This window comes from Halichoeres trimaculatus, unplaced genomic scaffold (genome assembly GCF_033239565.1).
Source record: "Halichoeres trimaculatus isolate MK-OKI-2021-1 unplaced genomic scaffold, fHalTri1.1 fHalTri1_scaffold_8, whole genome shotgun sequence".
Lineage (NCBI taxonomy): Eukaryota > Metazoa > Chordata > Actinopteri > Labriformes > Labridae > Halichoeres > Halichoeres trimaculatus.
In genome coordinates, this window is record NW_027437186.1 from 16,636,246 (window position 1) to 16,663,184 (window position 26,939).

The following is a 26,939-nucleotide window of genomic DNA, read 5'->3' on the forward strand; positions in this document are numbered from 1 at the left end:
ACCTTCGTTTTCATTTTCATCCAGGGACCTTAAGTGTCAAGATAAGTTTGTCACTGAAAAGCATTTAATGACCTTTCTCTTCAGTTGCTGGGTCAGTGTAAGTTCACACACTGGATACAACATAAATAAAACACGATCATTGTGTCCAGGTTTCAAACATCTCCTTCTTCAAATGCACAAGTAAGAATGCATAAAAGTTTGCTATGATGAATAAATAATCTTTGAAAAATATAACTTAAAAGATGATTGGACAAATGATAATTAAAAAAAAATCACGTCATATACATGCTGTGTAGAGGGAATTAAAAAAAGATGCAGCCTAGTTTCTTCTGTGGTTTACAAAGCCTACAGATTACTTGTGTCAGAATAACTCTCTGACAGTGTAAGACACAATTACTACTACCGTAATAATGTCATTATTTTTCTTACAGGAGTTATTCAAGTAATGCAAATTCAGTCACTTTGATTCATCTTTAACTCTATGAATAAAAATCGTATGCTTAGCTGATCTAACCAATCCACCTTTCTGTGTCTACACCTTAAGTGTAATTACCCTCACATGGTTTGTTCACTGTTAGCACATTTTATCCTTGATCCACTTTACTAATCCATGCTCCTGGACCCTTACGTCATTATGTGCACCATTCCTCTCATATGACCCTAACAGGCTTCTAAATCTCACGGCAAACACTGAGAACCGTTTGATCAGTGTGTCGAAACACAGGTTAGCTCATGGACACTGTGAACACTAACATCAGCTTTTCCTTATTTTTTCTGGGAAGTTGGTTTTTACCAGCCCTCAGGGAATGGGTCTTTTCATTAAAAAAACACATTTCATACGCTGGTCTGAGCATTTACAGATTCCATACATTCACTAAACTCCTTTTTGGCCAATAAAAACACAGAAGTGTAGGCTTCATGGGCTGTAAAGGCTTTAAGAGCCTCAATGCTGGCAGTGTGGACGGGACTTTAAAATGACATGTTGGGAGGTAAAATTAGGAGGAAATTGAATAGTCACCAAATGATATTTAATATAAAACAAAACAAAACAAAACAAAAAATCAAAGTTGTCCTAATCCCAAACCTCACCTGTTTCTACATATACAGCACATTAACCATGTTGTTCCTGGACGTATGCCTATGTATCCAGATAAAGCAGCAGAGTTTGAGCCCTACTTTTATTTGTAGCAGATGTTACCGTAGTCTGTCATCATCCAAAGTTCATCTTTGGTCTCATCTGAACAACATTCTCCCAGTACTCTACAGGCTTGTCAAGATGCTGTTTAGCAAACTTTAAACAAGCTTCAACATGCTTTTTCTTGAGGAATGGAGTCTTGTGGGCTGAGCGTCCATAGAGGCCATGGCAGTGGAGTGCATATTCTATTGTTTTCTCTGTAACGATTGTACCTGCTGCCTCCAAGTCTTTCTGGAGCACTTGCAAGGAGCTCCTGTGTGTGGTCTGTTGATGGTAAGGTGGTGCTTCTTCCACTTGTGAATAATGGCTCAAATGGTGCTGACTGGAATATTCAGGTGCTTTGATTTAAGTCTGTAACCAGTTTTATTCTGATGCTGAGCAACAATCGGGTTGCAAATGTCTTCAGAGCGCTCTTTGCCTTGACCCATCATAAGATGTTTCGTATTTAACTGCTTGGTGAAAAAAGACCTTTTTTATAGGACCATCAATCAGCTGATGTTGGTTTGCACTAATTAGAAGTTTAAGTAATATTAACTGACAGATTTCAGGTGGTATAGTGCATTTCCTTGCCAAAGTATACAGCCTTTCCATGGTGTGTTCAATACTTTTTTCCTGTGTTATTTTACTTAATTTCACATAATCAGTATCTGTGGACCTGAATGTCATGATTTTTTTTCTTGTGTGGATTATTTGAGTTAATACCAATGTTTGATAGAAATTTTTGTTTGAACTGCAGGTTTGGAAATTAATGTAATGACAAAAAAGTTGACATGTTCAATACTTATTTTCCCCACTGTAAATGTCAAATGTTGTCTAACACCTTTGCTCAATGTGCTTTTTATTTACCAGTCATGGTCCATGACGCAGAGACCCTCTATACTTTAAAGAGAAGGCTTTAAACTTTCCTTTTTTTGTGAAGCTTACAGAGAGCTCTCTAACTCCTTGTTCCATGTCACTTATTGGCTGAGAATACAAGCATTGTTGTTTCTGAATAATGATGTAAATAATAATAGTGTGGGTTATTAGAGCTTTGTAAAGGGCTAGTTCCACAAGAATGGTAATTCTTCCTTTAACACTCTGAAATCTTAAAATATGTGAACCCTGAAATTCACAAAAAAATATTAACAGTCATTAAGTTGTTTAATAAATACTAATGAAAGGCTAGTATGCTTCTTATATGCATATTAGTAAGTATCTTATTAATAGTCAATATGTGTTCCCTAATATAAAGTGTTACATCTATCCTTAATGATTCTATATTTATAGATAAATGTGTTTCAGCAAATGTTTTTGGTTGCCTCTGATTAATAAGTCAACTTAGCTAAAGATTGTGTATGAAATAATTTGTAGTATAGAGCATTAGTTAGTCCTGAATAGCTCCACAGGTCTTCATACTCTTCAAACTAAACAGTGCTGCTAGTAATGCAGTCAAAGATGTAAATGGAATCAAAAAGAGAAGGTGTTTACACTTTCTGTGATTACTGCGGTGTGAAGTGAAATCTAAAGCCACAGAGGAATAACTTGTTTTTACATTTTCATTACCTTACCCTGCGTAAGAGCATGCGTTTAGGAAAGTGCTGAGTGACTAGGCCACTATTCTTCCTTTCTCTCAGAGCAGGTCTGTCAATTAGTGATAATGGATTCCATCGGCCGAGGGGAGACCACTCCCTCCCTCACTACGCCCTCCCTCCATGCGCTCTCTCTCTCTTTCTGTCTGTCTTTCTTTCTATCTCTCAGTCAGTAATAATGGAGCCTAGCAGTCCGAAGAAGATCCAGTTTGATGTGCCTCCGCTGCAGGGACAGTTGGACCCACAGGCTGCCGAGCATGTAAGTGTGTGTGTGTGTCCCAGTATCTGAGCATGTGTATGTGTGTGTCACTGAGTTGGGGTGGATGTTGTGGGTTCAAGCTTAAGGGGGCTGAATGGGGCTTCTATCTGTGATCTTGTGAGTCTTGTCAGGAATTTTCTGTGTGTGGGTGCAGACCAGCATGTGTGCATAAGTCTGTGCTATGAAAACTGCTGTGTGTGTCACTGTGTGACAGCATGTGTATTTAATGGGTCTGTCATGTTTGAGCGGCCGGGCATGTGACATGTTTGCGTGTTTTGTAAGCTGGTATGTGTTCATGTCTATTTGTATAAAGTTTTAATGGTTATTTTATGTGTTTGTAAGAGGGTAGTGCTGAGGGAAAACCCTGGAAAATACACAACAATGAAAACATGGAGCGATGGTTCAGTCTGTATTTCTGAGGCTTCTTTTTTGAGTTACCATTAATTTGAATGTTTTAGAAACTCATATTGTTATAGAAATTTAATTTTTAGCTTGTTCTTGTTTGCTTTACAAGTACAAAGTGTTAGAGACGTAATTACCCAGCAAGGTCAAGGGACATAATTTGAGCTCAGTGCCCTCCAGTCACAGACAATCTGTAGCTGATTGCAAGTTACGCCCAATCTCTGGGGGACTAAAAAAGGCATAATGGAAAACATTGAATATAACTAACAGGCTGATCTTTCTTACAACAAAATAAGAAAGTTCAGTTAACCACAGATATAAGCAGTGCAATTTTCCTTTGACTGGCTCCTACAGTTATAAAAAACAGGAGCTTAAACACCGCTCCAGGGAGTGAAAACAGTCCCCTCTATGTAAGGTTGGCTGCTCATTGCATTGCTGACGTCTTTATGAGGTGTTTAGTCAATGCAAAGCGGATGTTGTTTGTTTCTAGGGAAGCTGGTAATCAACAGTGATAGATGAGGGCCCCTCTGTGCCTGTTTGGGGAGCCCCCGTGCTGACAACCGTCAGCATTTACAGAAGTCAGAGATAAATTCAGCAGTTTTACAAGATACAATCTTTCAAACTAACCCCCCCTCCTTAAAATGACGTCCAACATTTACATTCCCACTGTGTGAGAACCGAGCCGTGCAGAGTAAACAGTTTTCCTGTAGTTGTCAGAGATGTTATGATGAATCAAACACGTGATCTTGGAATGAGTTTAGGGAACAGGGATCCAAGGGTGTTTGCAGGTTCACTACGATATCCTAAAAAGAAGATATTCAGAATATCCCTTCACAAGCTGCATTTCACAAAAATAAGGAGGAGGAAACCATTGAACAGCAGTCAGTAAAACAAAGTTTACTGTGCTTTTCTTGCAGATTGTGCTCAGTTTGGGAGCTTTTTTTTAGGAAATACAACTGTAGGGGATTATTTTCATTAACAAAAGTTTTTGGATTATTACAAAAATATAGCTCTTCATTTTTGTTTCGATAAAATCACAACTTACAGTTTGCTGTGTTTTAAGAGCCTTGTTGTCGGGGGGAACTGTTTAAATATTGAACCCCTTACTGCCTGAATTAATTAACAATTATAAAAATAGATTGTTTTTATGTGTTTTTGCATTCTTACAGCTGTTAAATTGAGTGAAGATTGTAAATTTAAGTTTTGTATACCAAATAGTTATAACTAATTTATATTATATATATAGACATGGGAAGTTAATCCTCTTACCAATATATTGTGACAAAGTGGATCTGATATGATCTCTGGTATGTCTAAAATATGAATCAATAGGTAATAATGAGATACAAAGGTCGTTTCAGCTGCATCAAGACAACAGGCATTAAGGGGTTAAATTTAAAGATATAGTGGAAAAAAAACAGCAGGCATGATGTTGAGGCAAAGGGTAATTTCTATCACAGAGGAAAAAGTTAATAAACGCCAACATTTTCACATTAGAGAGCTGGAGGGGGATAGTAAAAAAAACGTTTGGGTTTCTAAGGGCTGAATATCAAAACATCACGCTTTTGTGTTTGTTTCTTTACCACAGATCCGTCGCAGAAGACCAACTCCTGCCACCCTGCAGATCTACAGACAACCTGGCACAGGTGAGAGGGAGAAAGAAGGAAGTAGAAGGAGAGAAGGAGAGAAGGAAAGAAGAGAAGGAAAGAAGAGAGAGTGAAAGAATGAGAGAAAAGAAGGGGGGGGGTAAAAGAGGGAGCAGGGGGATGTTGAGAGAGCTGAAAAGCAGCAGCTATAATGGAACCTTTATTAGATTTGTGCTGCAGCTTTTGGTAAGTGATCTCACTGTGCCGGCTGCACTGATGGATGCCTGAAGTGTGTGTGTGTGTGTGTGTGTGTGTGTGTGTGTGTGTGTGTGTGTGTGTGTGTGTGTGTGTGTGTGTGTGTGTGTGTGTGTGTGTGTGTGTGTGCATGTGTGCGTGTGTGTGTGTGTGTGTGTGTGAGTGCTCCAAGCTCTTATAAATCCCTGTACACAGGAACTTACTGATTGAATAATCGGCCTGATTCCACTTTTTTCACGGTGCAGTTGTACAAAGCTCTGCAGGCGCCTGAAGCGTTTTCTAGCTGACTATTTTTTCTTCTTCCTAAAGGAAATCAGAGGATGAGATTGTTGGTTTTCGAAAGCAGCAGGAGAACTGGAAACACAAACAGCACAGACCAAGACACAAGTCTGACATCATCAATATTTAGAATGAACTCAAAGTGTTAGTTTTCACTCTTAATTTTGGACAGTCCCTCGCTATAGTGGAAACAGCTGGCAGCTGTGAAAACAAGAACTAAGTGTGCTCTTCTTACCTGGAACAAATGTATTAATAGAGCCAATCTTATGTCTGAGGTTGTTTTCAGTGAATTACAGGTACTTTGGTTATTATCTGTACTTTGATAAACGTTTTATAATTTGTTTACGCTCCCTGCTTCAAAAGATATTGAGCAAAGTATGAGGTAATGGCTGACTCAGACCATTTTGGTTTTAAGATCAGTCTTAGAGTTTAATCCTCCTACGGGCTAGTGCTGTTTGATGCCCTTCTAGAGACAGATGACACTATGATGCTTGGCTGTTCTCAGTTTTTCTCTGTGTATATCAGATCCTCACAAATAAAACACTAACTAGAAAAGCGCAGACCTCCGCCCAACATATTGTGATTGTCATGCAACACTTAAGTGCGACTTTAATGTTATACTGCCTTTCAGCAGACTGTCTGCTACAATTTGGTGTTAGTTGCAGGATAATTTGTTACCTGACAATGTTGATAAATAAGATGACCCAGTGCATATTTCATATTCAGGATCTTAGTATCAAGATCTCTGACATCTGTCAAATATTATGGTGACCTTGTCTTCTATTGTTTTGCAAAGCAATTTCGACCATTTATCGTAGTTATATACACATATGGTGAAAACAGCCCTATCTCACAATGATAAAGAATCCTTTATAAAAAATCCTGGATTGAGACGTTGATCTGGATCACCTCCAAAATTTAATCACTTCCCCCTTATCCCATTTTGAACATTTCCTGAAAATGTCATCAAGCTTTGTTTGTTGGATTTTGAGTTATGATATCCACAGACAAACTCTCCCAAAAACATTAACTTTTGTGCTAAGTTTAGATGTTCAGAAGCCAAGCAGAAAGCCAGCTCCACATTTCACTAAAAGAAACATCATAACTTTAATACCTACTACAAACTTAACCGGATGAGTCACTGGGCATTTCACAATTCATGCTGCTGCACTGGCTATCTACTTTCATTCAGGGTTAAATACATAGTAGTGAAGCAAGAAACATTGGCCCCATGCACCTTCATACCATTACATACTATCCACAAAGTTATCTCACCATACATGTAGTTTGACCCGCCGTCAGTTCTTTTACACCAACATGATAGAAAAAGGTGATAATCAAAGACTGTGAACAGACTTGACCATTTAGTTTCATGTTACTGCTGTTATACTGCTCTACAGAGGTTTTGTGTTTGACTGCTTGGACTGTTTCCCCACATAAAGCAAGTTCCTCAGGCTACAAATCAGAACACTTAATAAGATTAATCACATCACTGACCTATGGATTCAAAATCTATATGTGACCCTGTCCAACAATAATCTATTAAGTAGCACGAGACACTGTCTGATGAGGAGCAGAACCACTTCCTCTGAAACAAATACAAGTCATCCTGCAGAGTGACACGGTTTTTGATACAGAAAAAAAACTAAAAAAAAAAAGAAAACCTCCGAAAACGTTCTCTTTTTTCCTTTCATGATTTATTTGTGAGCTTTTTGGGAGTGATAGACATCTTCAGTGGAATGGGGCCGAGAGCCACAAAGGCGCTGTGGAAGTTGTTATTGTAGGTTTTCCTCTTTGTCAAAATTTCTGCACTGGGTACTGGCTCACTTTATCTATACTTTATTAACTTCAACAAAACCTAAAACCCAAACGTGCTACATTAGTCATTAACAGCAGACTAACTGAGGGGCAGAGATAGATCCTGGAACATCCCTGTTTCCAATTAATTTGCAGCATTGAATACATTTTGAGAGAAATATACCTGAGATCAAATTACTTTTTCAATTTTAGAGCAAAAATTGTAGGGTCACAGCCAAGCGGCAACCTCGGGTCTAAGAATATGAGACAATATGGAGGTGCTAAAATCTAGTGTTTTTGAGTGTTAGCTTGAGGCTGGCTCTGGAAGTACCAGAAGTCACATACACACCAAGCCAAAAAAAAACTGTTTTCAAAGCAGGAATTAACCTATTTACAGCCTAGTTCACAAAAATGTCTCCTGTCTGAATTGCTGGGTTTACTATCAGCACACACTGTTTAGAGGTTATTAAGATCACAAGCTCGCACGCAATCAAAGGCACAGCTCAGGTCACGTGACTGGCAGGCACCCTATAGCTGTACGCAAAGCCCTTTCCACTACCAATATGGCCATGATTCTCGATTAGCTTCATTTTTCGTTCCAGGAACAGACGGGTGACGTCAGGGAGATTACGTCCATGTTTTACACAGTTATGGTCATGGCAAGTGGGCGACTAGACGTGCTAGGACATTGAATTGTGGGTATGGGGCAGTGAGCTTAAGGTTAATTTCTGCATTGTTACCAAGGTGTATTGTCACAACTAAGCATACAGATTGTATGTGCAGTTCTTTTTGTACTGGCTGGCTGATATCAGAAATATATCACAACGCGTTAGTTTCAATGAACATAACTAGGATGTTGAAAGAAAACAGTCAACGTTGTGACGCTGTGGAAAGACAACCCAGCACTTTGTACACCAGCTTTTTACTCAAACCACCATCTCCGCCAAACCACGGTCAAACACAAATAAAGTCTTCTTTTAACAGAGAGTCCATTTGTGAAATTGATCAAGCATCGAGTGAATTGTCACCACAGTATGTTGTGTTGAGCTTGAAGATGTGAATTTTAGGAGACAGGTTTCTTGTGCAGATTAAAAAGAAATGCTGATAGATATAGAACAAAGTGAGGAAACTGATCAGATAAAATACAAGAAATCTTTCAAAGGGTAGATCTAAATACTGCTGTTTCTTTTCTCCTGTAGATGTCGCAGATCAACACAACGCTAGTGGGGAGTTGCAGGTTTGTTTATATGTTTTTCTCATTGCTCAAGCACACACAGGGAGTCTCAGGGCATGAGCTCCCAGTTTCAGGACCACAGCCACACAGGACCTCAAAGCCTAATATGTTTAGCAATGAAGTCTTTTGAGAATCAACAAAATATTAAATTAAGACACATTTCTTTAAAAACTGTGAATATTTTACCCTCCTGCAAGTTTATTGGTTTGTATAATGACAGATAAATTCTTGTAACTGATTGGTTGAAAAATTTAGTTATTTACACTTTTCAATATGTAAAAGGATTGAAAGATATATATTACTATATATTTCTATTGAACATTAGACTTTCAGCCAACATTCTGACTTATTTTGAATGTCTCAAATCATGTATCTTTCTCTTACTTTGTGACTGTTTAAAGTCAGGTTTCGTGTTTTTCCTTGTCAGGCCTCAGAAGCGTCTCAGAGGAAGCAGAGCACCTACGCCCCACCCTCCATGAAAGGTAAACAAAAGCCTCAAAATGAGCACAATGTACAGCTAAAATACATGAAAACTGTTTTGCAATAGCAAAGCAGCAAAATCGATTCCCCCCTAGAGGAGAGGATTATGGGGAGGATTTATTTGGTGCATCTCTCTGCAGTCAATTCTCATTAAAATGTCACCCTTTAATGGTAGAGCAGAGATGTGTGCAGGAAGTAATGCCAATTATAAAAAATATGCTACTGAAAGCATATTAAAGTGCAAACTAAAACATAAGGCAGTAAACATATCAGTTGTATAAGTGCCTATTAACATCTGGGAAAAGGTCCCAGAGGTAACAGCTTCAGAAAAGAGGCTGTCCACTGTACACATCATTTCAAACACACTGCATATCCTGTGTGGAAAAGACCTCTTAATTTCTGATTATTAGCAACAAGTCTGGCTTCTGTCTGCTTCAGAGATTATCTGATAATACAGTCTGTCGCAGGTGTGACCAGTCCAAGAAGCTTTTTGAGTTTAAGAAACATCAGTACAGACATTCAGATTATTTATAAGTGAACATGTGACTTGTTTCTGAGCCTCTTCCTGAAGTTTGTGATGTAATGTGATTATGTGATTGTTGCAGCTGGATACACACCTGGCTCTGTCTTCTTGTCTTTAGTTCTTCTGTCTATATGTCTATATGTTTGTTTCTTCAAAGGCGCTGTGCTTGTTTTGGTTTATTTCACAATGTTTGTCTTTCTCTCTGTTATCTGTGGATATTTCTGGTTTTACTCCCACTTTGTGTTTTTCCTATATTTGTTCAGCGTGGGTCAGTAGGTTTAGCTGGGAGGGTCATGGGGGGTGCTTGTGATTGGGAAAGCCAGTTGAGGTTAGGTCTCCAGTTAGATTACTGGCTTCCTATTTATGAGAGTTAACATTTTGCAGATTTTTTATTTTACATTTATAACAAAGTATTAAGGACTTAGGTTTCTCCTAACTATAGAACACCTAATAAAACATATGGGTTATCTTTTTAGCTATTATTATCTGTTGTTTTTTTTCTATTGCCATTCAGCACTTTTTCACTTTGTATCCAGGATTTGAAAAAAAAAAAAAGGAGCACAATAAAATTTAGACGTGTTTACGTTGCAGAGAGACTGAAAGTTACCACAAGCACGCTGTGTTAAGTGTCGTAACCTCGACTTTCTGACTTTCTCTCATATGACCATACTGACCAACAAAACTGACCACACAGTTAAAGGGTTTTGTGGCATGTTTGATCAATACTAGGGTTTTTTTGATTTACAATTTATACAGTGAAAAGACAAGATGTGAGTGTATGCGCAAGCACAAATACAATGAGTTTTTATCACCACTGAAAGTCTCAAGCTTAAACTTAAATCCATTCTTGACGTTGTAGCCCTCATGCTAATTTGTGGTTACAAAGAAAGCTGATCTAAAGAAACAAAACAATGAACATTTTCTCTGATATAATGCTCAGAGTTAATCATTTTAACGAATGAAACCTAATTTCAAGTATGGCTAATCAATATTATTATACTGGAAGACTAGGGATGTTGTTTACCGTAAGGCAACATGTTTACATGAGGTTTACTGTAGTGTCTCTGAAATAGTAAATACTGCACAGATACTGGAGGGTAGAAATGCTTTCTCTACCTAATAGCTGCTTTTATCTTTAAAGGAGTTGTTATTATTTCATAATCATCATGTGCGCTGAATAATTCATAAAAACTGCTCCAGAGCCAGAGGAAGCTGCTGCTGCAGCCTTTCTGTTGAGCTCCACAGTTTACAGAGACTGACCTAGCAGCACATTTTTTTTATCTCAATCCCTCATTAAATACAGTTTAAAAACACAGATCTTCTATAAGGACTCTGCAGGAAAAAAAGAGGAAATCTTACATGTTTCACGGAGAAGGAAGTAATTTTAATAAACATAAACAATACAAGTGTGAGTTCAGAGCTGATGTACTGAGCTGGTTCCGAGAAGCGGAGACGGTAAAAGCTTTTCTTTTATTGATCCAGTCTGAGAGAGACAGTGAGAGTATGGGGGGGGGGGGGTGTTGTGACTTGTGGGCCTGTTAGCTAACAGCTTCATGAATTACTGCCTCTTCATCAAACGACAGCAGAAGCAGGAACAGAATTTAATTCAATTATCCAATGAGATTTCAAATTAAATTAATGACCAGACGTCATAAAATGTTTTACATAATTATAAAAGATATGAAAAGAAAATCAACCTCAAACCTCATCTCAGGCTTTTTGCTGTTTTTGTTTTATTCCCTTTTTTTAAATGTAAGTTTCAGTTTTCCTAAATTATTATTTCTTTTTTTGTAATTTATCCTGTGCTACTTCAACTTGTCTGAAGTTTAGCATCTGTCCACTAGAGGTGCTCTTGTCTTCCCAGAGCTTCAGCTGGGTTCGGATCAGGACCTTCTTGGGGCGGGGCTCTGTGAGGCAGATGGCCAGCTGAGCCCAATCACAGCACAGCTTTATGCAAGTGTTTCTCTGTGGGCCAACCACAATGGGCAAGAAGAGGCCAACGGGAATGAGGCGGGTCTGCTTTTAGCCAATCAGGAGAGGGGGATGGCAGAGAGCAACAGTGCAGGGGGTAAACTGCTTTGAGAGAAATAACTTAACACTTTTCCAGCAGTACATTTCAAATTAAATACCATTGTGTCGTGGCTTCACATATGCCAGTTACACACACACATGTGCGACAACAACCACCATCAACTGTTCATGTCATGTGCTCAAAAAAACACCTTAAAGCACAACGTAAGGATAACTTTAAGGACGACAACATAACTTCTAAATCTTTAAAAAGCAGAATATCAGATCATCAGATATGATCAGGCCATTGTTGTACATTATTGAATAATTGGGTTCAGAGCTTCTGGAAGGTTTTTCATATCTAATAAAGTTCTCAAATTCAATTTCTACTGTCCGCTGACTGGACTTAATGCTAGACCTGCCCGAATTAATTTCTGAAAATTTCCTGGGAACACAATTCAGATTTATATAAAGATGATGGATGACTATGCTTACTACAACCCACTTAATGTTACATGTAAGGCTAAAAGCTCAAAAAGCTATAGTACAGTTAAAGCACTAAATGTTGCGTGAGCACGCAGACGTTTCTGTTTGGAATGGTGCCAACAAACAATGTTTCACCCAGGAGGCCAGCTGTAAAAAAAAAAAAAAAAGGGATGCACCAATTCAACTTTATAAAACCTGGGCTTTGTATGCCAATACTGATACTGATCTGCTCCAATACAAGTCCTGATTTAACATTCTCTATGCCTTAGTTTAAATCATAATTCCTTAAATCAAAATAAAATAAAAATAAATTTAGGGCTGCAGCTATCTAATATTTTAGTATTCGAGTTTTCTACTGAAAATCCCATGGACTAATCGAGGAATCGGATAAAATACATTTTTGTTTAGTTAAAGAGCAGTTATTTTTCAAATGAAAATTTTTCTCTTTAAGATAAAGAATTTTCTGATACAGCATGTCAATAAGAGCACTTGCTTTGGTAGCTCCAAAATTTGTAAACATACTTTGACACATTTTTTGTGCCTTGTACATCTCATCAAATGTTGCGGACCCAAATGGCACCCGTTTCGTAGAATGACCCATTAGTCTCCAAACTCCAGAAAAGAAGCTAGATTTGTTGCTAGTTGCTATTTTGTATAAGAGGTAGCTTGAGGGGTCTGAAATCTCTCTTAATATGGCCTCAGCTCTATTTGAAATACCACTTTGATCTTTTTTAAAATTAAACGAGGCGGAGAAAATTACTTGAGTATTTTTTTGTAATCGAGTACCTCAAATCATTTGAGGAATCGTTTCAGCTCTGAATAAATTTGACCTGACTGTATTAAAATTATTATTATTATTATTATTATTATTATTATTATTATTATTATTATTATTATTATTATCTGGATGGCAAATGTGTATATGTGGTGAGTAGGTCTGCAACACAAACAGGAATTACATTTTTACTTTAAACCTCATTGGTTAAGTGAGGAATTAAACTTGCACTGCAAAAACTGAAACCTGAAGTGTTTATGTCTTATTCTAAGTAAAACATGTCTTATTTTACTTGATGTGAGCCTTGTTCACCTGACCAGTCCAGAAAAATGTCTTTTCTCAGGTTATTCAAAGACAAAAATGAGGTATGAATTACTTGTATCAATTTAAAAATCTACATCATGAACTACATGTTGATAATGTAGTATATGCACATGGTTGTCTTAAACACAGAAGAATAGATCTGTTCTATGGACTGGCTCTTCGTCAGAGATAGTGAATCGAAGTTTTAGATTCCGATCGATACCCAGTACCAGGATCAGATCAGTGCATCCCTGACAGAGTCAGTGATAACTTCTTTGAAGAATCATGCGTCAGTTCATTGAAAACACTTGTGACATGACATTTGTCAGGCTTGTAATTATTTATACCCTAAAAACAATCTTAGTCTTACGTTAAAACTTCCAGCATAGCTTTGGTTAAAACCAACTAAAACCAGTAAAGTCACAAATGCTGGACACGTAGGTACAAAGACTTGTTGCTGCAGATATAGAGAGCAGTCAGATGACAGCTGCAAATTACTGATTCGTTGCCCGTCCTATTTTTTATTATGAGATAGTTATGGCAGCAGAGTGTCCACTGCTTGTAACATTTCTGCACACTTTCACTGGTTTTAGATCACAGATAATAGGAAGATTAATAACTCACACTTTTTATTTAACACTGCCTTACACAAATTGTTCACACGGTCTATGACTTACTCATTCTGTTTACATTTCCATAACAAACACTAACAGCACTAACAGCTCCGTCTCTCCCCCTCTGTCTTTTCATGAATCTTTTTACCTCTCCTCCCATCTTTCTACCTTCTTCTCAGATTTTTCATGTGACAACAGCAAGGAAGCAACCAGTCCAGACTCCGTCTCTCGATAGCCACTCTCCCTCACTGTCATCTCTTTGTCTCCCAGTAACTAGCCTCCTCTCTGAGTCAACATAGTTCAGTCTTCATTAATGCTTTACTGCTGTGCTCCACATTAACACTGTACGCTTTGATTTATCCCTTCCTCACATTCATGTGCTCATACAAACACATGTTCCTGGAGATTTAAGTTAAATGTGCTTAATATGTTACATTTAAAATACTGTTGGTCATGTTGCTGAGGTTCTGCTTGTGAATAAAGATGTAATATATTCCAACATTTAGTGGTTGTGTGAGCTTTTATCTGTTGGTAAAAGTCACTTGGTACTTGGTCTGTAGTTCACTAAAAACATTTTGAAAGAGAGCAAAGATGCTTTGAATTTATGGCAACCTCCACATTGTTTCAAAGAATCCTAAGATGTGACACAAAAAAAGACTACAGAGAGCAACAAGATTATTGTTTAGATGTTAAGTAGAAGTACTGAGAGATGAAGTTTTGTTTATGTGCACCATCACTTTAGCAAAATATACGCTGAATGTCCAGCTGTGCAATACATCTGTGTGACCCTTGTGTTTGGAGATCAGCATTCCTTGTCGCTGCATAAACAGCAAGAAGGTCTGTTTGTGAATGAGTGTGTGCATCCACAAGTTTTATCATATGGGCCTCTAGCACCTATATATATCAAGAGATGTGCTGCAGGATGAAGAAAACGTCAAGAAACCGATAGGATCCACTGTGATGCAAGTAGCTCATCTTCAGACTTTTGAAGTATTGTTCTTACTCCTAGTGTGAAGTGTTGTATTTGAATGAGACTCTTTTTCTTGCAAATTAACATGAAAAAGTCTGAGTCATTGTTTCCCAAGTCTTCAATATAAGTGTTTCCTGAAGAAGTTGCTGTGTCACAAAACTTGCTGGTTGAAAAGAAAATGTCAACATTAAAGACACGGGGGACCTCAGACAAGTGCTGCTGTTGTTTTCTGCATCTTTACGGTGCATATCACCAGGAAAAGGGTGAATGTTTAGACTTTACCGAGAGTAAATGTAAAAATTTGGTGGAATTAGTTACAGCAAAGTCGGTCACTGTCATTATTTACGACTTTAAAGTGAATAAAAAATGTGGGCACAATCCTCTCATCCTGTACATATCCACCCACTTACTTTACATCATCCCCTGCCTGAGGTACCATGATTCAACAGATGATAGTAGTTTGTCAATTAATGTCTCTGCATTAAAACTTACATCTCAAACAGATCCACATGATTTATTGAAAAATGGAAGTGTTTTGAATTTTGTAAAGTATTTTTGCGTTATTTTACTGTAAACACTGATTAATGTCCTGTTATGTGTTCTATGCAGTGTATTTATACCTTCAAAGACCAAACTGATAAAGAGTTTAAGTTCATGTCTTTGTTTTAGGAAAGCTGAAAAGTTCTGTACCTGAAGAAGACGAGGAGGAAACCAGCACTCAGGACGGGTGATACAGAAACCTCAGCCATCTGGACAAACCAAGAGACTCTGGCCTTCATCTCAGGCACAGCACCTCTATGAAAAGATTTATATTCATTCAGTGAAAGGGTTTTTTATCAAGAGACCGATTTCCCCTAGTTAAATAGGTTGAGAAACTAACAGCTGCAGTTCACTAACTTTGAAATAGCCTGGCGCCAAAAACCGGACAGACCTCACTTGGTACGTTTAATTTTATATGACTTATGCAAAACAGACTAGACTAATATCTAAACTCAAAGTTATAGGTTAATACAGTGAAAGTGGACCGTTATTTCTCCTGTTGCGGTGCTCAATACAGTAGTGGGATAAATTCTCATTAGCCAAGAAGCAACTTGAAAACAATCTCTGCCTCTTTAAAACAGTTAACCACCTGCAGCCAGACTCCTAGAGAAAACTTTACTCAAACATAGTTATCACTATCTTAATTATTTTCTCCTCGAAATTTTCTCACCTAATGGTTAAATTTGGGAAATTTCAGTTTTAATTCTGGTCCACTTTCTGTTAGCTCCTGAGGTGTAGCATAGGTAGCTATACCTCTGAAGCTATTAGCTATCTGCTAGCTAGCTAGTTAGCAACAGTGGACCTATTTCAGTTGCCTAAATTAATAAATAAATGTAAAGTGTTAGCTATTTCTTTATTGAAACAGTGCGTTTAATGTCAATATATTGAAAGAAAAAATACAAAGAAACGACAGACAAATTATTTACAGCCTAAAACTTAAACCATCTGACTTACCCATGTAGCTGAGGGGTGCTAGCTTCCTGTCCGTTGACTTGCCCGACTGGTCCTCCAGCTGCAACTTGATTTCATTACTCAAAAACATCTTTTAAACTTTTAACAGTTCCTTTTCCATTACTTCTGTTTACAACAAAACTGTCTCTACTGTTTACGCATGTAATCCTGTAAAGTATGAAAGCCCATTTCTGGCAGTGAAATAAAAAGGAAAAATACAAAAAATTGAAGAAAAAAAGGTTAGTCATAAAAATGAGGTAGAACCCTGACTTAAACATGTTTTTAAAACTTTTTCTTTTTTACTAGCAGAAATAGGCTTCCACAGATATGCAATAGTGAGTTAAACATAAAAAAAATGTTTGGGTTTACTTTTTACATGATTTTACTATGGCAGTGACAAATAAGGGTTGGTTTGAAAACTGCTTTAAACTTGTTAAAAGACATAAGATTTTTGTCGAAATGTGTGGTTTACATAACTGTGAGTTTCATGTTTTTTTCCTGCCATTTCTACCATTTTTAACCAGTTAAAGAATCAGTCCCATTCAATTGTTAAATCATGTAATCACAAGAGCATGACAAGTATCAAATAATTTACCTTCCTAGAAGTTATGCAAGTATACCTAAGATGATTTTTTCTCTGTTTTGAATTATCATCTCAAAGTACATCTGCAATTGAACAAGAGGGCTGTGGCAATTTTCATGAAACTGTTTACTTCCTAACACAAATGTAAAGCTAATTCAGAAGCAATGTAATGTCATATGAAGAAAAAAAAAAACAGGAAATTCTCTAATGCATTTACTACTAACACTGACAGCTGTAATCATATGCATGGGTGTTATCTCGCTTTCACTAACCTAAAGGTAAAAATGTCTGCTTTTAAAAAAGGTGCTTGTTTGATCTCAGAATGCACCTCACTTTTTTGTAATGCTTTAGGACAAAACAACGGCTTGAATTTTTATCACACTTTGTTTTGATAATCTGAAAGATTCTTCTAAAATAAATATCGGTTTACAATTAACCAGCACTGGGTTTGACTCCTTGACATAAACTGGATAAAGTGAAAGGTGTATTTAACTTTTCTACTTTTGCTCTTCTGTTTATCTCCATGTACAGTTTGTATAAACGGGACTTTTTATGAAAGTAATAAGAGTCAGAATAAATTTAAAAGCAACATTCAATATATGACACAGCAAGGTGATATAAAACCTTTAATGCGCGTTAATGCAACGGTATAACTTTGATTGGGGTGCCACCTAGTGGCTGCTGCAAGTAACTACAAAACTACTCAGACAGAAATGGCCAGATCTTTTTTTTTAAAAGACTTCATTTTTGCTATCCATTTATCAAATGTATCACAGCTCTTATAAGAGAGAGTCACTTTGTGTCAGACCTTGGATAAAATAAATAATTCAAAGTTAATTTTCAAACCACCTCCTTCCTCTGTTTTGAATATGGTCTGTAATTTCTCAGCAAACAAAAAGATATAAATGATGGAAACATTAGCTTTGTAAAATGTTATCTGGGTAGTACTTGGGGGTAACTAGTAGGGTTTATGGCATTCATAAGCTTCGTGTTAATGGATTGTTATTAGACAAATTAGCCCTATCATGTGTAGTTTATTTCCTTTGGATCGGTTCACTTGACTTTTAATTGGCAATACATGACACTTCAAAGCAGCTTGTCGTCAAGATCTGCGTCATCTCCGCTGTAATCAGGGTAAGACTGCAGTCACTTCACGGCATTAATAATGCAAACTGTTCTGCACAACTAAAGTGTTCCCACACACACACACCATGCATCACCTCACCTCACCTCACCTCACCCCGGCCATGTGCACAACCAAGTGCCACACACTCACAGCTCAGGTCTGACACAGCCCTAAAGTTTATTTTGTTCATGTCATTGAAGTTACACGGTGGAATCAGAGACACAAAAAAAGAGGTTAGAAAAAAGAAACAGCAACCATCCTACATCAAATGGCAGAATGAGTCCATGGATTTGTCTGCACATGCTTTTAATGCATACTACCGACTTATAATACATGTTGAATGTCTAATCACTGCAGTCCAGTTTTTTGTGTTTTCCTGCTACATCATGTTAATTTAACTTCACTTTCCAACTGCTTCTGTTAAACTTTAGATAGATCTAAGTAATAATAGTATGCACTAGTGGCGCTCAGACAGATCCTTGGTGTTAGTAATGCATCAGCAGAGGGCTGGCATACAGGGAGAATGGTTTGTCTCCATATGTAGCCCTTTGCCATGCCTTGATAGAGAGTAAAATAAATCAGTCTGCACTTTGTAAAAGTTTTTCATCCGTATGTTTGAAATAAGACAAAAACCCTGACCATCGCAAAAATCTAACTGCTCATATGCAAAGTTCACTGGAGGATGTGAGATCAACCACACTTTATAAATGCAGTTAAAACATCACCCAGAGTGTATGTACATTTATTTTAAGTGTTATTGCAGCTCCAGGTTTTTGTTCACAGGTCTGAAATCAATTAAATGATTAAGCTTTATGCAAGGAGGAATTATTTAAATATGTGCACCAAACCTTTCTCTTTGTCCATATTGAAGGTTTGGGACAAAGTGTGGTGAAACCCCTACAGCTGCTGTAAGAGGTACCTTTGAGCAAGGCACTATCACTCTAGCTGTTTCGTTAGGATGTGCTGCCTGCCCACAATATAAGGCTGTATTTGTAAAATTAGACACAGGAAGCAAAACATCCTCTTTTTTTCTCAGAGGACAGAGGCAGAGAGAGGGTTCTGTGGATGATCATATAAATTAGATTTATCACTGGATATTTTTTTTTTCACCGCTGAGGAAAAGAAAAGCAGAACTTGCTGGATCTTGATCTTAAATCCAGAGAGTTTGACCTAAAACAGCTGTAAAGAATATCTGCAGGTGTACTGAAGGTTTTTAGCAGTGTTACTGAAGTTTATTTGTTCCCTCTGAAAAAATTGTGTAACCTTTTATTTGAAGCGAGCTGCCGCAGTCAGTCAGATTGTTTCTGTTGTCTATAGTTAAACTCAACACTTAAAATGGCATTTCACCCATTAATACCCAAACACTCCACCACTTTCAAGCCCTGATACACAATTTTTTTTTAGTGTCAACACATTTGGCAAATCGTCATCATCATTGTCGTCATCATAAAAATAACAAAACATAAACATTAAAAACAGACGAGTTCAGTTCACATCAAAGTAGAATACAGATTTTATATCTTTACCCACAAAAATCTCATGTTACGACTAGCTTGGAAAAAAGAAAGAAAATATCACCATGTTATACAAATGTTTGTGTTTGTAATAAATGTTGAAAGATTTGTGTGTGAATGTAGTTTTATTTCTGCTCAGGATGTCTGTCAGTGTGTATTTTAGTGTAAACTTACATTAACAAGCAACATGTCTTTCGTTAACACCAGGAATCCTCACCCACCCTCATGGATAAAAGCAAAACAAATAATAATAATAATAATAATAATAACCCACATCACATCATTTGCATTCCCAAAATAAGCATCCAAATCCATCACCACATAAAAGTCGTCAGCTGGTCACTAAAATCTCAAATCTTTATCGAAAAAATGGAACAAAAAGAAAATATTTTAGTGTCAACTATATATATACTATATATTTATATTTTTGTTCTTTTATACCAACCAAACATATGGTATATTATGTGTTGCAGTGGTTATGGTCCCTTGCAACATCATGAAAAAGTACAATGATTAAAATAAAGACACTGATCCCTCAACTTCTTCCAGCTTTGTTTGTTTATGTTGTTTGATTTTTGTCAACTTTTGTGCACTGAATTATTGTTGTTCTGTATTTCTTTTGGTGTTCAGTGTATCTGTTGTGATCCTCTTTAAATATCACGCATTTTGTGCGTCAACAATTTTATGTACATGTCACACGCTGATGTTTGTTTTTTTATCAGAATGTTAAGTCGAGGCATTTTAGGCATAGTTTAGTGTGTTAGGTTTGTTGTCAGTATGTGTTACTCGTCTGTGTTTGTTGTAGTGTACACATCTACACGCTCTGATGGTAAACAGTATGATGAACCTTTGTAGTGTGGTGTGTATCTATGCGTTAGCACTGATGCTCTGTTTGTAGACAGCATGGTAGGCGTTTCGCAGCAGGACGTAGGGGAAGCAGGACTCCAGCAGGTCCATGGTCAGGAAGGGAGACTCCTGCACAATCTGCAACACAAACCACATAACAGACGGTCATAATAACGTCAAGATTTTTTCATTCTGAGTTTTTCTTCTAGGGTTTTGAGATATTTTTAACTAAATAATGTAATGTGTAGGGTTCTACATAGCCTGAATTTTACATGGATTAGTCCCAAGACAGATTATTGCAAACCAGGATATAATGTAGGAGCATGATGAGTGAGTAAGGCCCAACAATTGTCCCTAAATCAGCAGCAGCACGTGCTGCGGTCCGCTGGCGCCGCGATCACCTATGGCTATGCGCTGCTGTTTTGCGATCTTGGGTATCCAGCTGCTATGGGTGCTGCAGAGATGCATCCAATGTGAACTGGCGCACGCCCAAATACCGCTTTATGTGTGAATTCAGGGTTACTCCAAAATATTTGCTCCCAGCTGCTAACTGTGAAAATGTTTCAGATGCAAGCTGCAATCCAAAGTCTGAGAACTGGAGGAGAGTTTTCTGAAATTACTCAGCTGTGTTCTCATGTCAACAGCTCTTAAAAGTTTTTGCAAAATAGCCCTTTACTGACACTGATGAGAGTTTTCTCTCTTTAATTTTTTAGGTTTTAAAAGCAAAAAAGAAAGGTCAACAAAAAAATTGGAATGTTTAAAGAACAGATCTGTCTGGCAGTCACATTGTGTACACACTATTTGCTTTAAGGCGCTTGTTAGGCTCCTGGAGAAAGATGTGCTGAGCACAATCACACATCAGAGGAGCATTATGCTGCTGTTTCAACATAATAAGATGCATTATTTAATTTAATTTATTTTGTTCCTCTAGGGTTCTATAATCCCTGAATCTGGTTTGATGATCTGAATCACTGGTTTGAAAGCATTTCTCTCTCACCATGTCCAGCAGAAGGTAAACAGATTCCCTGTTGCGTGTCGTCATCTTGTCCGTCTCCTGACCGATCTTCAGCAGGCTGGAAGAGGCGAGCTACACAAACAGGCACAGAAAGAGAAAATTATTTTTTTCTATACAAGCACTATTTAATTTCTGAATATGTTAGCAACCAAAAAGGTAACCAGGGTCTACTGCTTTAACAATAATGTACTGATGATGGTGATGTGAGGTGATAACTACATTTATGTAGCTCTGATATCTAAGACTATGTGTTGTAAACCTGAGGTTACATGAGGACGCAGTCATGATCCATCTCAGCCAGTCTGAATAATTTTTACAGGATTAGAAGGTAAAGTAGCAGAGCTTTGCTGCAGAGATTTAAGAGAAAAAGTTGATATCAATACATTAAAAACAGAAATTTTCTTACAGCCAGGAATTCTTTGAGACGGTCCTCTATGCTCCCCTTATGGATGGTGAAGAGAGCAGCAGCTATCTGGTTGATGGCTTTGGCCAGGCAGTGGATGTTGTTGCAGTGGCCTGTGGGGGGCAGCAAATGCACAGTTAAAAAGAGCATGAAGACATCATCTGTACTTGAATAGCATGCGACTCTGGTCTAATTTCTGACAACTGTGGCTATTTTTATGGATTACATTTCTTGGTATTTTGTGCTGCTATTATGTGTAAATGTGAGATGCATAAAAAGTATGGAGCTATAAAGTGTTTGCATAATTGGAATTCACAAAATGGTGAGTGGTGTGCATGCACTGGCACCGTGCATTAAAATGTGCTGTCGGAAAACCAATTGCTCACCATTATGCAGTCTGCATACTAACAATGGTAGAGCCCATTACAACTCATTATCCTTTTCAAATGTCCCTTATTAACAATGGCGCCTTTCATTTCAAGGTTGTTAGAAGGCAAAGTCTTAGTAATTCATCTCTGAGTGACAAACACCTTTGATATCTTATAAAAAAGCCAATCCAAACCGGAATGACGTCTCTCACGTGCTTAATGTTAGCTGTGTTTTGCTTAACGGATCTTTAAGACGACAAACAGTGTTCAAAGAGGTGTCAAACTTTTGATATTCTGTGATATCTATAATGAAACTGATGATGTGGCTCATGTCCATACAAATGAATGGATCAGAGGGCACAAGGTTTGTCTCATTTGCATGCAGAGCCTCTTCGTGCCACTGATGCAGTGACTCATGATGTTTAATGTGAAGTACATTCTCTGCACTACTCGCACGCTTCTAAGCCAAAACAGCTTTTTATACATGCATTGGATAATCTTTATTAGAAACACTATCAAACTTTTTGTTTGAGAGTACTAGTAAACAGTTAAATATAACGTTCACCAGGTCACTCATTGCTCAAAACATATGCTGTCTTACCTTCTATGGCAGGGCTGTACTGTGACATCACGTTGCTTGCTAGTGTGGGCAAGGACACGGCCACAAACACCATCAACAGACAGGCGATCTTGTACTCCTCCTCTGGACTGATGTTCTCTGCACACACACACACAAGGCCTTGTTAGGAATATGACACTGATTTTTATTTTATTTTAATCTCACAGGGCTCTACACTAACTTTTTCACTAGTAGCACTGGTGCGACCAACTTTCTCAGTTGGTCACACCAGCACATGATTTGGTTGCACCATTTACGGGGGGGAGTAACTCTAGCAATGATTTTGCTAAATATTTTATTGAAGTTGATTTATGAAGTTTGCAACAAGCACTAGTTGACAAAACAGGTTATTTGCTTCATGTATCTCTAAAGGAAGACAATAAAACATGCAGGGTTATATTGGTTAACAAAACATTTTTTGTTGAAATGAAAAATAAAAACGAGGCTTTTCATAAAACAATAACTAAAATTCTTCAGTGAATTTACTAAAATAACCTAAAATGATGGATAAAATGTCTTTAGTTTTTGTCTTTGTCAATCTTTGTCATACATGAACTCACTTTTACCAATCGGGAGTGCTGGCAGGCTGCCAACACTCCTGAATATGGAGGGAGTCTCCAATTTTTTTTAACTCTTTCCCCCGCTGTTCTCCTGGCTTGTGACTTCTCTTGATTATACCCCAACTTTAAGTTTGCTCCTGTGATTGCTAATATTTTTCTAAGTCAGAGCAAGTCCTGTACTTGGGCATTATATGGAAACTCAAAAACCATCCATGACAGAGACAGAGACAGGTAACTGTGCAGCACTTGTTAAGAAAGAGTCTATCAGAGCCTCAGCTTTTTTCTTTTTTGCGTTTTTTTTTCCTTTTTTTTTTTTCATGTTGGTACAACATGTCACGAGTCACTCTTGTAGGCTACTGGTTAAAAAGTTGATTCATCCTGTGGTTGCCCTTATCTATCTAACATAAGCTTCAACACGCTCTAACGTAGCATCCTCTTCAATAAAGAAAGTTCAGAGCAGTGTGAATCTTATCACTTTAAGAAGAAGGCTGACTCTGAAATAGTAAAACTTGTGTCGTAGTGAAGTTCTGTCCGTCTTCGGTGTGTGGTGCGCATACGCGCTGCGTGTGTACGCGACAGCGCTCTGTCTTCAGAAAAGAAGAGAGTACAGGTGGAGGAGACTGACTGAGCCAGTGAAAAAGAGGGTGAATTTAAACCACAATGTCTTGTACAGTGACTGTGAAAGAGGAAGCATTAAGATGAAGTTGCACGAGCGCGACCATGTGAAATTTTTACTCGCACACGCCGAAAAAATGGTCGCACATGTGACCATTTTGGTTGCAGTCTCGAGCCAGGCACTTAAATGTGATACTTAAAGATAACTCCATCTGAGGGAGCAAAACCTAAAGTTTTCATCTTAGTGACAGCAAGGAGCTTTTTTTTATTTTTTTTTAACTTACTTAACCTTACTCTGGATTTTTAGACTTAGTAGGTAGATGTGATAGAGTGTGTCTTGTGTCTCAGCTGATTTGATTTGTTTTGTTTTTGTTGGTTATTCCATCCAAATGAATCTGTATGTTTGGCAGTTGTTTTTAAAATGTTGTCTTATGAACACTGGTTTTTGTTTGGAAACTAAAAGAAAATGCATGCTTCAAATTGAGCCATTCTCAAGGAAACAATACTTAGAGGTAGGGTCAGCAGGATTTTCGTAGAAAATAGTTTTGACTTAACAATAATCATCTTGCTCAGTCGTCACTTTTGGATCTCTATACCCATCTGTCAGTGTCATTGTCTACCTCAACCCTTTCCTCAGCCTGTATGTTGACGTTTTGATTGTGTCAGGATGTTTCTGGGCGGAGAGTAAGTATGGTTACCTCAGCCAATCACAGCGTGCCTGGTGAACAAGTGACTTAACGTGTTGATGGAAGACGCTATGTAGAGTAGCTACGATAGTAGACGTAGCACAGAGAAAGAAAAAACACAACCAAAGTGAAACGAAACGCCAAACAGATGAAATTTTTTCCTAATTGAGGGTGAAGCTTGGCTAGACTTTCATTTGCTTTCGGGCACTTGGAGAGCCGCACGGGACGAAGGATGATGGGAGTTGGGATTATGCTAACCAGGTATGTGCCGTGATTAGCTTGTGCTGACATGTCAAGTCAGGTGCACGGCTCTCGAGTCTCTCTCCTGTGGTGAAACGCAATGCTACAGGTGGTTGCTGGGCTACTGAGTGTGTTCACGTAGTCATGGTTGGAGGCAGTGGATGTGTGCTGCTGCTGGCACTGAGCCAAGGAGGAGGAGCCCAGTTCGAACTTGTGTTTACTAACAAGTAAGGAAAATTCCTGCAGACCCTACTTTTAAGTTTTAGTGGGTATAAAGTGACTCATTAAGCTGCATTTCTGAGGGTTATTAAAAGATAGGATGCTGTGGAGCTGAATCTCAGTTTTGTGACTGTGTGTCTCTCACCACTTTTCTGCGAGGACAAAGCCACCACAAGAGCCGGGTCGATCTCACAGGGTAAACCTGCAGCTGATGACAGCTCATAGACATTCATGGCCACCTGGAAAATTCAGATTCGTGCATTAAGAATCAAGTCAACAGACATCTCATTTGGTGTTAATCTTCGTCTGAGACTGTGTTTTACCTTCATGTCTGTCTCTCTGGGAATGTGGTCTTTGAAATCCTCCACTGAACTGACCAGGAAAGGGATGTGACAGGATAACACCTGGAGAAGGTGAAGCAGGGAGAGTCTAGTTAGGATAATTAATCAGTAATAAAGCGTTGATTATTCGAAAGGGAGGATTCAAGGAGATGTAAAAGAAAAAAATAGGAGTTTTAATGTGCAGTTTCAACCAAACCCTAGGATGTTTACTGTTAAAACCTGGAAGCTTTAGGTTCAAGCAAAACTGTATTAAGTTCAGATTCAATACAGGTCTATTCATTAACTTGGACAAATGTGTGGGATCCGTTTCTGTGAACTGTTTGTGTAAGCTGAGCATGTTTATTCTACATTGTGACAGTCATAAGAAGTTTGAACTGTAATCTGAAGTTTTTCTGTTCAAGCTAGCAGCTTTACTCAGTTTGTCTGATGAATGTTAAAGTAGAATGCCAAAATACAACTTCCCATGATATTCCTGAACAGACAAAAAGTTTGTGTGTGTGCATATCTTACGTCTCTCAGCGCTTCCTGAGCCAGGGAGCGGAATGACAGGATGACTCCAATGATGGTCATCCTCTTCAACACACTGTCCACGGCTGCAAACACAAGGAAACAAAAGTCAGTCAAACTGCAGCAGCACATCTAAGAAACTTGTTATAGATATGTGTCTCCATCACCACAGCATGGATTACAATGATCAAGCAGTTTCTTTCAGTCAAGTATCCTCTGTCAGTTTTGGTGATAGCGTGAATGCTGCAGGTGTGTGAGTGTATTGGTGTGTGTGTGTGTGTGTGTGTGTGTGTGTGTGTGTGTGTGTGTGATAATTACAGGTGAGTTTCTTGAAGAGGGCAGCCATGTGATCTGGTTTGTCGAAGCTCGTCCTCATCTGGGTCAACACCTCCATGTTTTCGACAACCAGTTTCTATATGGAAACAACACACACTCAGAGTTAGCAGTGAATCGGATGTGACTTGATTCCACAGACTAAATGTGTTTTTGTTTCTTCTTTTCAAAAATATTTTTTATAGAGCTCCAAAGACATAGTTGTGATTTTGGGGTACAGAGTAATAGTACATGAAATTTTACCAATACATGTCTTACCAATGACAAAAAATCGTACAATCCCAAGTTCTTTTTCTGCACAGCTACAGCAAGGTCGTTCTGATACAGGTCCACATTGTATTTGACAATATATTTCTGTTTCTGCACATTCATACCTTCAATTCAGCAACCTGTGATGAGATGTGCCACATCAGACTCTCACTAAGGAACTTCATGCCATACGGACCCAAAAGCTCTGACAGGGATCGCATCTCTGTGAAAACACACAAACATCGAAAACCATTAAAATCTATACAATTACTCTTCAACAATAGTCTGCCATTTTTCAGCATAAAAATGAGAATGTCTGTGTCTCTTTGCCTGAGATGTCAGAGTACTCCTCAGCGTTGAAGGTCAGCTCATTCTCTGTGGGCAGGTTGACAAAGGCCTTCATGGCAGGAAAGTAGGCAATGTGTCCGTTGCTCACCTGGCGGAGCAACGTCTCAAGGTACCTAAACATACACAGAACACTTCCGTAA

The 26,939-nt window shown here is 38.1% G+C and overlaps 2 protein-coding genes across 6 annotated transcripts in view; one reads left to right on the forward strand and one right to left on the reverse strand.

Moving 5' to 3' along the window:
- The first annotated feature begins 2,896 nt into the window (after positions 1-2,896).
- Positions 2,897-19,063, forward strand: LOC141795395 (protein phosphatase 1 regulatory subunit 1C-like). Of its 2 annotated transcripts, XM_074676246.1 has the most exons (6): positions 2,897-3,022; positions 5,013-5,070; positions 8,541-8,578; positions 9,003-9,057; positions 11,443-11,646; positions 13,946-14,832. In XM_074676246.1, the coding sequence occupies exons 1-6, from the start codon at positions 2,942-2,944 to the stop codon at positions 13,999-14,001; spliced, it is 492 nt and encodes a 163-aa protein (XP_074532347.1). In that variant the 5' UTR covers positions 2,897-2,941; the 3' UTR covers positions 14,002-14,832. The 2 variants fall into 2 exon arrangements, with proteins under 2 accessions (XP_074532347.1, XP_074532348.1); XM_074676247.1 differs by lacking the exons at positions 11,443-11,646; positions 13,946-14,832 and adding an exon at positions 15,406-19,063.
- Positions 18,090-26,939, reverse strand: part of nckap1 (NCK-associated protein 1) — a 34,243-nt gene continuing 25,393 nt past the window's right edge. For all 4 annotated transcript variants that reach the window (XM_074676242.1, XM_074676241.1, XM_074676240.1 and 1 more), the window contains 10 exons: positions 26,782-26,912; positions 26,577-26,674; positions 26,188-26,281; positions 25,873-25,955; positions 25,345-25,425; positions 25,167-25,260; positions 22,684-22,800; positions 21,718-21,827; positions 21,294-21,383; positions 18,090-20,434 (listed from right to left, as the gene is read on the reverse strand). In XM_074676242.1, the coding sequence (XP_074532343.1) occupies positions 20,318-20,434; positions 21,294-21,383; positions 21,718-21,827; positions 22,684-22,800; positions 25,167-25,260; positions 25,345-25,425; positions 25,873-25,955; positions 26,188-26,281; positions 26,577-26,674; positions 26,782-26,912 (1,015 nt within the window). In that variant the 3' untranslated portion in view covers positions 18,090-20,317. The remainder of the gene's footprint in view (positions 20,435-21,293; positions 21,384-21,717; positions 21,828-22,683; positions 22,801-25,166; positions 25,261-25,344; positions 25,426-25,872; positions 25,956-26,187; positions 26,282-26,576; positions 26,675-26,781; positions 26,913-26,939) is intronic.